This window comes from Bombina bombina, chromosome 11 (genome assembly GCF_027579735.1).
Source record: "Bombina bombina isolate aBomBom1 chromosome 11, aBomBom1.pri, whole genome shotgun sequence".
Classification (NCBI taxonomy): domain Eukaryota; kingdom Metazoa; phylum Chordata; class Amphibia; order Anura; family Bombinatoridae; genus Bombina; species Bombina bombina.
In genome coordinates, this window is record NC_069509.1 from 173,864,516 (window position 1) to 173,878,866 (window position 14,351).

Sequence of the window (14,351 nt, forward strand, 5' to 3'; positions counted from 1 at the left end):
AACATCGTAACCATTTTATATAATATTAATATGTCGTCATACCTATCAACAACATGCCATGTTTACTTGCAAATTATACATTTTTATAAATTTGGTTAGGATGTATTTTTCTGCTAAACTTACATAAATAGAGGGGGTATATACATATGGGAATTATCCATAGACATTTATAACCTAGATTATACAAAGTCAACCTATCAGTAAATAAGAAAGGGTGCATAGTTTAGTTCTTCATTTAACCCTTTAGGTTGGAGTGAATTGAGAGTATAAATCCACTTACATTCAGATTTCAGAAGCAACTTATCCCAATCACCCCCTCTTTCTGTGATGTCTATAAGCTCGAGGCCCATAAATTTAAGATCTAATATGCTGCTCTGATGAATTTCATAGAAATGTCTCGCTACCCCACTATACTTAATCTTTTCATTAAACATATCTCTTCTGTGCTCCTTCATTCGCTCTCTGAACTCTCTATACGTTTTTCCCACATAGAGCCAGGGGCAAGAACAATAGGCTACGTATACCACACCCTCACTTCTACATGTAATGTGGCCCTTAATCCTGTGCGGGTGGCCTGTTATATCAATCATATACTGCCCTCTTTTTAGATGTTTGCACATTTTGCATCTACCACATCTGTGGCAGCTATTCTTCATTTGGTGTTTACCCAGCCAATCTGTCTTGCTTTTATATTGACTATGCAAATTATCTTTAAGAGACGGGGCGCGTCTAGCTGACATTAGTGGGTAATCTCCTACTATTTTGTGTAAATCAGTATCTGTGGTAAGGACATTCCAATGTCTTTTTAATACTTTTCTCAGTTCTTCCCATTCTGAATTGTAAGTACTAATAAACCTCACTTCTAAACTTGATTGTTTATCTATCGATTCATACAATAATTTTTTATGTGTGATCTCACTAGCTCTTTTATAGCCCTTTTTGATTACTTTTTTCGAGTAACCTCTAGCTAAAAACCTTTCCCTCAGATCATTTGCATATTTCTTATATGTCAGTTCCTGAGAACAGTTTCTTTTCTTTCGCAAATATTGACCTATTGGTATAGAGTTAATTTGATGTGGGGGATGGTGACTTGATGCATCTAATAAAGTATTGGCTGAGGTGCTCTTCCTAAATGTCTCTGTCACTAGTTTATCATGTTCTCTTGATATTTTTAAATCTAAACAAGAAAGTGATTCATAGCTCCATTCAAAAGTGAAGTTCAGGTTCCAATCATTACAGTTTAGTTGCTGCATAAATGTATTTAAATCATCTGATGTGTCCTCCCATAATAGGAGGACATCATCAATATAGCGAATCCATAACGTTATTGCCTTTTCAAATTCGCATGCTGCATCCAAAATGTTATCATTTTGCCATCTACCAAGATAAAGACATGCGTAAGTGGGTGCACAGCATGCACCCATTGCTGTACCCATTATTTGTCTATAATATTTCTCATCAAATTTAAAGTAATTTCTATTAAGCACAAAATGTAGTAGATCAAGGACAAAATCAGTATGGTCATCAAAGTTGGGCCTCTCTGATTAAGAATAGTCTTAATGGTGTCAATGCCTTTATTGTGGGGGATGGATGAGTATAAGGCTTCTCAGTAGTGTATTTGACGTAGGAAAGTAGGGAAGTGAGGTATGGTCTTAGGCACCAGTCCAAATATTTTATACTCCCTCAGTCAGTCCACCAATACCCGACACTATTGGTCGTCCTGGTGGGGGGTTCTTTTTTTTTTTTTTTTTTTTTTTTTTTTTCTTCAAAAATAGTTTTATTTTACAGATAAGAAAGTTATACATCGTAAATGCACTTTTGTTAGGATTACAATTCAATATGACTTTACAGCTGTGTGGGTTGTACATGTACAGTGCTGTATACAAATATGCATGTAGTGATAAAGGTAATGAGCAATAAATCATATAGTAACAAATTAAACGAATAAACAACAAACACAACAAAAACAACACATTGTGCTTCCTGTTGCCCCTCATGTTTTCCCCCTCCAGTATCTCAGGGTCGGTTTCCACCTCCTCTGTCAGTATCTAGTGTCGTATGTTTTGGTGTTTTATATCCTATTGGTATCAAACTTATTCCTCAAGTATTCTTCCCATAAAATCTTAATCTGTATGTACTTGTCTAACCTTCGTTGTTTAAGGTAGTGGTATTCCTCTAGCTGTATAGTGCGATTGCACTCCTGAACCCATAGCGCAGTGGTCGGAATTATAGAACTTTTCCAGTTCTTGGCTATTAGTTTCTTGATGCTGTTACTTGCTATGTTAAATAATTTAGTTTGTTCTGAAGTGAATTTTTTGGGGACTATGTGAAACAGCCACAAGAGTGGGTCTACTGGTAAGGCTTTATCTAGTAACTTTGATGTTTCCTTTGAGATTTCATCCCATATTGGGGTTATTTTAGGGCAAAGCCACCAGATATGTGCCATATGGCCGATTTGATCATGACACCTCCAGCAGAGGTTGGAGGCTTCTCTGAATATTTTCTGGCATCTTGATGGAGTAAGATACCATTTATGGAGAATTTTCAGGTTTAACTCAATGAGATTACTAGATGTGGCAGATCTCTTAATGGCTATAAATATCTTAGAGGCGTCAATGTGTGATATCTGAGTTCCCAATTCCTCCCCCCATCTGTTGATGAAGTGAGGGGTGTGACCTGGTGAATTTTGTTTCAGTAGTGCATAAATCATTGATAAGGTGTGTTTTGTAGGAGATTCTTTATGGCATAGGGACTCGAATGTCGTTAGTGGCCTCAACATATTCCTTTTATGCGGATGTCCTGACAGGTAATTGTAACACTGCATATAAAAATACCAATCTCTGAAACAATTAAAGCCTTGTTCGGTTAGGGCCGTTCTAGGGAACAGCTGAGTTTCAGTACCTAGATGGCACATCATCAATTCCCTGTCCGGTTGTGTGTCATTTTTTATCTTTGCTACTAGGCCAGGGGCAAATTCTTTATTAGAGATGAAAGAGGTAAGGGGAGAGTAAGTGGACGAGATGTTGGGTTGCTCTACTAGTATCTTTTCCCATATCAGCATGGTCTCCTGTACTGTGTGTGCGACGTATATCTGGGGTGATCTAGTAATTGATGGTGTCCAGCATCTTGTGCCTAAATGCAATGTACCGGCTATGTCATGTTCGAGGCGAACCCAGATTTTAAAGTTAAAGTTAGTATACCAGTCCACTATTCTCTGTAAGTGTGTGGCCTTCCAGTATGCAACGAGGTCAGGTACCCCCATTCCCCCGTTATCTAGTGTCTGATACATGTCTTTCCTATTGATCCGAGCGTGTCGTTTGTTCCATATAAATTCAAATATTTTAGTTTGCAGGGACGTAAGAAAAGTGCGTGGAAGGGCTATGGGTAGTGTCTGTATGATATATAATATTTTTGGCAGAATACTCATCTTAATGGCACTGATCCTGCCTATCCAGGATAGAGGTTTTCTACGCCAGGAAGACAGGGTGGATACTATTGATGATTGAAGTGGTAGGAAATTTGTCTCGAATATTTGGGTAATCTTTGGGGTTAAAAATATCCCTAGATATTTCAGTTTGCTTTTTTGCCACTTAAATGTACATATACGTGAGATAGGTATTAAATCCCCTTCTGGTATGTTTATGTTTAGGATTTCTGATTTATTCTGGTTGATAAGAAAGTTTGAAATCTTTCCAAATGCATCTAGCTGTTTCAATAATTCTGGTATAGATTGTCTGGGGTTCGTCAAGAAAAAGAGCACGTCATCTGCATATAGAAGCATCTTATGTTGATGTCCCCTAACCTCAACTCCCTCAATGTCTACCGTGTGTCTAACCTTAAGTGCAAGCATTTCTATTACGCAGGCAAACAGGAGCGGGGACAGCGGACATCCCTGCCTGGTTCCGTTAGATATCACAAATGGGGCTGATAGAGATCCGTTTACCCGGATTCTAGCTGTCGGACAATGGTACATTGCAAATGCCCTATCTACAAATGTCTCGCCAAGGCCCATTCTCACAAGGACCACCCGGAGGAACTGCCAGTTGACCCGGTCGAACGCCTTTTCAGCATCCGTGGATATTACCACAGTCGGAACACCACGGTTATTAACATAATCTATCAAATTAAGGGCTCGTACAGTGTTGTCTTTGGCTTCCCTTGTGGGAACGAAGCCCACCTGGTCAGCGTGGATTAAATTTGGGAGTAAGGCGTTCAACCGGGTCGCCAGCAGCTTGGCATATATTTTCACGTCGGTGTTCAATAGTGATATCGGTCTATAGTTCTCGACTCTCGAGTGGTCTTTACCTTCCTTTGGGATTAGTGTTATGTGTGCAGCGAGGGAATTGCTAAGGAATGGTTCTTTACCGGAAATGGAGTTAAAGAGGGTCAGCATGTGTGGGGCTAGAATCTTACTGTATTTTTTATAATAGTAGTTAGTGAAGCCGTCTGGGCCAGGGGTTTTTCCGGTCGGTAGGTCTTTTATGGCCAATAGGAGTTCTCTCATATTGAAAGGGGAATTAAGGGATTCTTTTTGTTCCTGGGTGATCTGTGGTATGTCAAAGTCCTTGAGGAAAGATTCTATGAGGTTAATATTAGTTGCGTCAGTAGGGGGAACAGTTGGTAAGTTGTAGAGGGACTCATAGTATGTGCGAAATGTCTCTGATATGCTAGAGGTAGAGTATACCATGCCTTTCCCTGGTCCACTGATAGACATAATATATGAGCGGTGAGTCCGTCGTTTCAATTTGCGTGCTAGCAATCTACTACATCTGTTATCGCTGTCATAATAAGTTTGTTGTAGTTTGAGTGCAAGTAGTTTGCAATCTCTGTCTAAAAGGGTGCCAACTATTTCCCTCTGCGTCTGTAAATCCTTTTTCAATGTTGTGTCTGTCGGTGTTTTTTTAAGTTTCTCCTCAGTCAAGGTAATGTTATTCAGTGCGGTCTGTAGTGCGGTGCACTGTTGTTTATGATTATGGGACTGTATGCTGATAAGATCCCCTCTAAGTGTGCTTTTATGTGCCTCCCATATAAGTCTAAAATCATCTATGGATGCTACATTTAGTTGAAAGTATTCCTGCAGACGATTCTCTATTTTTTCTTGGTACAGTGGGTGGTCTAATAAATTATTGTCTAATTTCCAAAGAAATGTGGAGTGTGGGGCTGAGGGCCATTCAATAGAACAGGTCACCATAGAGTGATCCGTCCAGCCTGTGGGGATTATCGCTGACCTTATTGCCATGGACAAGCAGGACACGTCTAAAAGGATGTAGTCTATGCGGGAAAATCGGGAGTGTGGAAAGGAGAAGAAGGTATATTGGCGGTCTACCGGGTGATGTATCCTCCAGGTGTTGTGTACTGCTAGGTCTCTAATATGTTGTTTGATTCTATAAAGAACCCGGTTTGGTGTTGAGGAGAGCCCAGTTGATGTGTCTAATGCTGTGTTGAGGGAGACATTAAGATCCCCTCCTAGTATCAGTAGACCCCTTTTAATCTCAAGTATGGCATCCGAAAGGCGTTTGAAAAAGATGTCCTGCTGGGTGTTAGGGGCATATACACAGGCCATTGTGACTATTGTGTTATAGAGTTTGCCAGTCAAGATTAAATATCTGCCCTCTCGATCTCGTGTTAAGCTAAATAGAGTAAAGGGTATACCTTGTTTAATTAAGATTCCCACCCCATTAGTTTTACTATGGTTCGATGCGAAGTATGCCTCTCCAAACTTGTAACTAAATGTTTTGGGTTCTTTCTTGTGAAGGAAGTGGGTTTCCTGCAGCATTATGATATCCCCCTTGTTATCTTTAAAATCCTTAATAGCTATACTTCTTTTGTTTGGGGAATTAAGGCCCTTAGCATTAACTGTTATGATGTGCAGCTGCGCGTTATTGGGAGCCATTATATGTCAGTATGATCACGATCTGTCGCTTGGTAGTGGTGCTAGTGTCCACCTGTTGATAATGGGGAGTAGGTGTCAGAGTGAGAAGCAATACCATATAAATCAGTATACAGGTATTAGAAGGAGTATGTGTGATTATGTAAGCACAATGTGTAAAACAAAAACAAACATCAAGGGTAACAAAAACAAAAACAAAAGTTAACGAGTAAACATTAGAACATGTGAACACATCGCCGGAGCGGCTGAGGGATAGTCCCTCCGGCAAAACAGTTATCCTAATAGGATGTGGGGTCAGCCGGGTACTTAGGCCCAGGCAGATGTGGAATTATTTAACATCCAATGAAAGGATGATATAAATGGGTAAAAGTAACATGGTTCATATATTTTTGCACAATGGGAATGGCCTGGTTATGACAGGTTAAAACTATACATATATAACGTAACTACTTCGTATAGTCACTAGAATTGTCCTTGTGGGCGGTTCAAGCAAATGAATGTCTATAGTTAAAATAAACAACAACAGATAATAAAGGCATGACAAGTGATTTTTACACCACTCTCACCCAACCATGGATCTTGGGGGACAATTAAGTCCTTCAATAATACATCATGAGTTCAGTCTGTCTTTCCTCTTCTTATAGGCAACTTTGTGCCATTGTGTCCCTGCCAAGAGATGTGGTGATGAAGCTGTGTTGTCAGGAGGCTTCTCAGATAGTTGAGGCAGCTGGATTGATAGGCCCAAGCCCTTAGAGAAAGACTCCAGGTCTTGAGGCCCTCTGTAGGTGTGAATCTGGCCTTCCTTAGATACCATCAAACTGAAGGGAAACCCCCAGCGATACTTGATATCATTCTCTTGTAGTGCAGTGGTGATAAATCGGACGTCTCTTCTACGTTGTAGAGTGCTTGGGCATAGGTCTGGGTAAATTTGTAGGGCATGATCCAGATACATTATTTTCCTCAGTTGTCTCGATTTGGACCAGATTTCCTCCCTGTCAGTGAATCTCAGAAATTTAAGGATAACATCCCTAGGGGGTGCACCAGTTGGTGGAGGTGGGCGCAGAGCCCGATGTACTCTTTCCAGTTCCATATCAGGTATATCTGGGTCCCCCATCAGATGGTGAAAGAGGTTCTGCATATATTCTCTAAGTTCAGAGCTTTTTATTGACTCTGGTATACCCCTTACTCTTAAGTTAGACCGTCGACTGCGGTTTTCGAGATCCTCAATTCTTTCTTGCATTGTCTCTATTTGTGAGGATTGAACGTTGGCATGTGTTTCTAGGCTCCCCACCATTTCAGAGATGGTAGTTTGCGTGTCTTCTACTTCCTCTACTCTGCACCCTAAGGCGTTTATGTCAGTTCTCATGGAGGTAAGCTCTTTGGTTATTAATGCCTTTAGGGAGGCAAAGTCCTCTTTTGATGGCAGGTTAGCAATGTCTTGTTTTAGTTGTGTAATATAAGAGGTAGCTATCTGTGATTCTGCAGCGCTTGATAAATCATGAGGAGTCTCATTAGTATTTGCAGTCTGATGTGCAGGGTTGGTTGCTGTGTCTGGCAGTTGAAAGAATGTGCTCACAGAGACTGGCACATTGGTCTGGCTTTTCGTGAGCTTCTCCCCTTTATTCAAGCGTTTAGTCGTCATGTTTTACTTAAGTAATGGAGAGTGTTCAGTTGACCTGTATGCCCTTTCCCAGGATTATTGTTTGGAGGAGGAGATATTAATAATTCAAGTTGTTAGTGATGCCCCATTGAAGGTTTACGGTCAGATGTGGTGTACATTTGTGATGATTTACTGAGAGCAGGTTGTGCACTCCACACCATGTTACGTTATTGCTATTCAGGGTCTTATGTCTTCGGATCAGTGCTTTATGCCCTCCTCTCCTATCATAGTGAGGCCCATTTAATCAGGCATGCGTTCGAGGTGACTTTTAAGTTTGTGGGCGTTATACTTCTTTTTCTGACGGTGCTAATATGTAACATAGATGGCCCTTTGTCCCACTGTGCGGTCGTTATGTGTTGTGTTTCATTTGTTTCAGCTTACCTCCATATATGAGCTGAGTCTGAGATGGGCTCCGGTATCTGTGTCCGCATGGCTCGCACACGGCCCTTTCCAATATGGCGGCGGTCGTTTTTCCTTTGCGGCTAAATAACGGTCCGTTTTTAGCTAAGTCGCATGTCAAATTGCCTTCATGCCATAGCGGTTAGTGTCCCCACATATTTAGGCGCCTGTGTACCACTTTGTAAAGCGATTCTTGCAGGTATATAGTCCTGGGTCTTTTTCCCCAGCACGGAGCTGATTCACACTGCGGCCATTTGCCTGCACGGCCGAACTCCGCCCCGTCCTGGTGGGGGGTTCTTTTGTTTGTGTATCTTAGGTGTTGTGTAAAACGTTGGGGTGACTGGATATTTAACTTGCAAAAAAGATAGTTCTTTTTTGTTGATCAAACCATCAGACAAAGCTTTGTTCAATATACAGTCCAACTCCTCCTTATATTGTGAGGTTGGATTAAACTTTAGTTTTTCATATTGTGTAGTGTTATTGAGTTGTCTAAGACACTCAGTTTTGTAATCCTGAGCATCAAGGATCACAACATTTCTGCCCTTGTCCAATGGTTTCACTACAACAGTTTCATCATTAATTAGATCATTAAGTGCCATTCTTGCTTCTGTGAATTTCTCATATGTGAAGATTTTATTGTCTATTTGCCGGCTTTAATAATTAATACTCATTTAATATTATTCTGGGTACTCCTATTTCTTGGGTAATGAATGAATTGCATATGCTTAACCTTATATGACCAATCAATGTGTGGGTGTTTTTTCTTTTTTTGTCTATTATCTTTTTTCACATGATCCCGAATTAATTAATTATATAATATTTACCAGTATCCCTAGTAGTGTTTATTTCTGGGGGGTGACGGCTCCTATATCTATTTAATTTATAGGCTTCATATGGGGTTGCTGGTTAAGGTTTACTTGTGGACCTCTGTGTAGTTTAATATTATTCTCTAAACCTCCGTTCACCTTGGGACCCACATCTATACTAAATACTGTAGGCCCTTGTCTATAGCCTTAATATCCAAAGGTCAGCTGGTACAAACATTATTAAATATTTATATAAATTACTGTATATACACTCACCGGCCACTTTATTGGGTGCACCTTGCTAGTTCCGGGTTGGACCGCCTTTTGTCTTCAGAACTGCCTTTATTCTTTGTGGTATAGATTCAACAAGGTGTTGGAAACATTCCTCAGAGATTTTCATCCATATTTACATGATAGCATCACAGAGTTGCTGCAGTTTTATCGGCTGCACATCCATGATGTGAATCTCCTGTTCCACTACATACCAATGGTGCTCTATTGGATTGAGATCTGGCGACTGTGGAGGCCATTGGAGTACAGTGAACTCATTGTCATGTTCAAGAAACCTGTTTGAGATTATTTGAGCTTTGTGCTGCTGTAGCCCATCTGCTTCAAGGTTTGACATGTTGTGCATTCAGAGATGGTATTCTGCATACCTTGGTTGTAATGAGTGGTTATTTAAGTTACTGTTGCTTTTCTATCATCTCGAACCAGTCCGTCCATTCTCCTCTGACATCAACAAGGCATTTTCGTCCACACAACTGCCGCTTACTGGATATTTTCTCTTTTTCGGACCATTCTCTGTAAACCCTAGATGGTTGTGCGTGAAAATCCCAGTAGATCAGAAGTTTTTGGAAACAACCATGCCACATTCAAAGTCACTTAAATCTCCTCACAGTTGCTGTAGATTTATCGTCTGCACATCCATGATGTGAATCTTCCGTTCCACTACATACCAAAGGTGCTCTATTGGATTGAGATCTGGCGACTGTGGAGGCCATTGGAGTACAGTGAACTCATTGTCATGTTCAAGAAACCCGTTTGAGATTATTTGAGCTTTGTGACATGGTGCTTTATCCTGCTGGAAGTAGCCATAAGAAGATGGGTACACTGTAGTCATAAAGGGATGGACATGGTCAGCAACAATACTCAGGTAGGCCGTGAAATTTAAACAATGCTCATTTGGTACTAAGGGACCTAAAGTGTGCCAAGAAAATATCCCCCACACCATTACACCACCACCAGCCTGAACCGTTGATACAAGGCAGTTTGGATCCATGCTTCCTTGTTGTTTATGCCAATCAAGACTCATCAGACCAGGCAACGTTTTTTTCAATCCTCTATTGTCCAATTTTGGTGAGCCTGTGTAAATTGTAGCCTCAGTTTCCTGTTCTTAGCTGACAGGAGTGCACCCTGTGTGGTCTTCTGCTGCTGTAGCCCATGTGCTTCAAGGTTCGACATGTTGTGCATTCAGAGATGGTATTCTGCATACCTTGGTTGTAAAGAGTGGTTATTTAAGTTACTATTGCTTTTCTATCATCTCGAACCAGTCTGTCCATTCTCCTCTGACATCAACAAGGCATTTTCGTCCACACAACTGCCGCTTACTGGATATTTTCTCTTTTTCGGACCATTCTCTGTAAACCCTAGATGGTTGTGCGTGAAAATCTCAGTAGATCAGCAGTTTTTGGAACAACCATGCCACATTCAAAGTCACTTAAATCTCCTCACTTCTCCATTCTGATGCTCGGTTTGAACTTCAGCAAGTCGTCTTCACCACGTCTAGATGCCTAAAAGCATTGAGTTGCTGCCATGTGATTGGCTGATTAGCAATTTGTGTTACCAAGCAATTAAACAGGTGTACCTAATAAAGTGGCCGGTGAGTTTATATATATATATATATATGTATATATATATATATATATATATATATATGTGCATTAGAGCCCTTTGTCATTAAGTAGATGAAAACGTAATAAAACATATTTATGCAATATTCATATTTAATAAAGATTTTAACTATGTATTTACTGTAAATATTTCGCTTTTGCTAATGTTTATGCTGTTTGTGTGATGGGTGTTGACTTCTATGGGGAATTTGAAAATGCTATGTTTGCGCGATCTCGGGTGTTAAGTTTTTTTTTTCTACTTTTTTTCTCCATTGATTTCTATGGGGGAATACATGCAGGTGCACATGAAAATTGTTAGGATTTTTCATGCTATTCAGGTTAACGCTAGCGCTAAACAAGTTGTTGTTTTTTTGGAACTTGTAATATGAACACAACCCGGCTAGCGCATACAGCTTAACTCTAGCGGTGTTTTTGCTATTGCGGAAAAAAAAAATTATACAGTGACACTCGCTGTATTATTACATATGCTGTATTATATAATCTATTCTGTACATTGCAGCATTTCACATAAACCAGGGTACCATAATAGGTATTTTTTACTCAATTTACTAACCAGCGGAGGCTGCTGTCGTGCCCCTTGTGGTGTTGCTACCACAAGTTGAGGAGCAGCAGTTATATAAAAGGTGGCGGGGATAAATTGACAGACCTTGCTCTTGCCCGATTGGCCATGCAAGAGAAGGGCAATAACTGCACAAAGATAGGCATATTGGTTACCTAGTTAGGAACATTGTTCATCAGATAGTAAATGGAGCTGTATATCTAAGTATGTATACATAATATTTATTTATATAAAGACTTAGGGGTGGATTTAATAAGCAGTGGATGCTGCTTAATCCGCCCAAAGTTTCCTGCAATCCGGAAACTGAAATTAAGAAGCAGCGGCCCTCATTAACTTGTCCGCCGCCTTTTAGATACGATCAGGATGATTCACATACCCTGCTAGCGGCCGATTGGCTGCGAATGTGCCGGGGGCGGCATTGCACAAGCATTTCTTGTGAAATGCTTGTGTAACGTTAAATGCCGACAGCGTAAACTATCATGTCCGCCCAGGGTTTAATAAATTCACCCCTTTGTGTCTAATTCCCATATCCATGCCAAACCCACACCTCAGGGCATAATCAGCTGTGCAGCCTGTGATTAGCTTTACTGATCCACTGAAAGACACATTTTTCATAAACAGAACCTGAAATTTGAAACTATAAATGAGGTTTTCTAAAAATACAGCAGCTGTTGTTATATTGCAGAATAAACCTTTGTTCTATTTTACATTTACACTTGATAATGTTTTCTTTAGTTATTTTTTCCTTTAATGTATTTTGAAAAGTTGTTTTGCTTCTCTGTTGTTATGTGTATTAAATATTCTGTGTTTCATATATAAAGCATAATGAACTTGATTCTTTCCTTGTTCCGGTAGGTCCCTGGAGATTTGAGTCAAACATCTGAAGACCAGAGTTTGTCAGATTTTGAAATGTAAGTTATATGCATTTGACCATATAAACATTGCAGGGATTGGGTAGTTGTGTCTCTGTGGGATTCCATCTCATAAATGAAACATCAAACATGCCAGCCACTGCGTCTGCAAAACATCATATCATGGCAAGGCCTTCGGTTACAAAACTGATTCTACACTAGATATCATAAATGTGAGGGAAGGAAATGCCTGTACTGTGCTGTTTATTATTGTGACTGCAAAATGAACACCTGCCATCAAACAATGCGGATATTCTATTTCACTTGAAAATAATATCTAATTGGTTATGTTTATTACCCCCGACAACCGTGCTCCTTTCCCCACAGCTTAGCCGTGTCAGTGTGTGTTGTATTTTGTTAATATTCAACACGATAGCAATGGTTTAAAGCTCTCTCCAGCTCCACAAACAATCAAACCAAGGCTCCCCTGTGAACCCAGAGTGCCGTTACAGCAGTAGATCAAACCGAACACGTCGGCATCGTATTGTTTTTAAACTTTTTAAAAATTTATATACAAAACATGGCATGGTGTCTAAGCCAGCAATTGGCTGACGCGTTTCGCTCCCTCTAGTGGCACTTATTCATAGACTCATTTTGTTAATGTTAATCTCAATTTTATAGAACAAACTGTATGAAAAACTACATTTAATAGTATTGGCTTCCTCTGATTTCTCTATAGGTGGCAGCTCCCATATTTCATGCGCTATGATTTTCTTTTTCTCCTTTAATGTGTCCCCAATGTTCCATTTTACCTGCTGGGGTGTATTAAATTGTTTACATTTATTCTTCTTGTTGAAACCGCTACCTATACTGAAAATTTCAGTACAGCATCACTGGTTGAAGAAAATCTATGTAAACAAGCAGGTGCAGTACATATCACATTCCCAGGAATAGGGAGAGGAACTAAAATGTTAATTTTCTATTGTCTCTGAAAGTATTGGTCTTTGTGTATATGTTACAGTTAAAGTGCAGAATCAGTTAGTGTGCACATTTTCTAGTTAATCTGCAGATTAACTGATTTGCTCAGTTAAAGTGCAGAATCTGCACTTTACCTAGGTAATGTGCACATTAACTGCTTCCGTGTAGTTAAAGTGAGAAAAGTTTGTTTCTCTCATGTAAACTGTTTATTGAAAAAGAAGCCGAAGAATGTTCCAATTTCGGCCGAGGGCAGATACGCTCCAGAGTGCTCTGTTATAATCAGAGCCTCGGGCGCCACAACTGCCTCTGGGAACCTTACCATGGGTCCCAGCCCGCACGTCTTGAAATTCTCTGTCTGGGAAATTATCTATCGAATCTATCTATGTAATTCAAAGTGTCACCAATTTTTAGACTGCACAAATAAGTAAGCAATTGCAAATTCATTTCCTATATCAAATCTAAAAACTGCAATAAAATAATTTGTGACTGCAAATTAATTTCCTAGATCTAATATTTTAAACCGTTTGATTGTTTGTATTATATTTTTTTAATTGTTATAGTTGAGTTTAACTAAATAACGAAATAAATAAAGAACATGATGTTAAATAATAGTTGAGTTTAACAAAATAAATAAAGAACAGAATGTTCCGATTTCGGCCGAGGGCAGATACGCTCCAGAGTGCTCTGTTCTAATCAGAGCCTCGGGCGCCGCATCTGCCTCTGGGAATCTTACCATGGGTCTCAGCCCGCACGTCTTGAAATTCTCTGTCTGGGAAATGATCTATCTATCTATTGAATCTATCTATTTATTATAGATTTGATAGATAGATAGATAATTTCCCAGACAGAGAATTTCAAGACGTGCAGGCTGTGACCCATGGTAAGGTTCCCAGAGGCAGTTGTGGCGCCCGAGGCTCTGATTAGAACAGAGCATTCTGGAGCGTATCTGCCCTCGGCCGAAATCGGAACATTTTGTTTTACATTATTTCGTTAAACTCAAATATTATTTAACATCATGTTCTTTATTTCGTTAAACTCAACTATAACAATTAATGAAATTAACATAATGTTATTATTTAACATCATGTTCTTTATTTAGTTAAACTCAACTATAACAATAAAAAAAAATATAATACAAACAATCAAACAGTTTAAAATATTAGATCTAGGAAATTAATTTGCAGTCACAAATTGTGTCTGGACCGTATCTGCCCTCGGCCGAAATCGGAACATTCTGTTCTTTATTTATTACATTCTTCTGCTTCTTTTTCAATAAACAGTTTACATGAGAGAAACAA

General features: G+C 39.6%; 1 protein-coding gene across 1 annotated transcript in view; it reads left to right on the forward strand.

Annotated features, from left to right (window-relative positions):
- The window catches only part of SNX29 (sorting nexin 29), a 1,109,599-nt gene that overhangs the window by 645,802 nt on the left and 449,446 nt on the right, over nucleotides 1-14,351 (forward strand). The window contains exon 17 of the mRNA XM_053694493.1: nucleotides 12,080-12,135. Within this exon, the coding sequence (XP_053550468.1) occupies nucleotides 12,080-12,135 (56 nt within the window). The remainder of the gene's footprint in view (nucleotides 1-12,079; nucleotides 12,136-14,351) is intronic.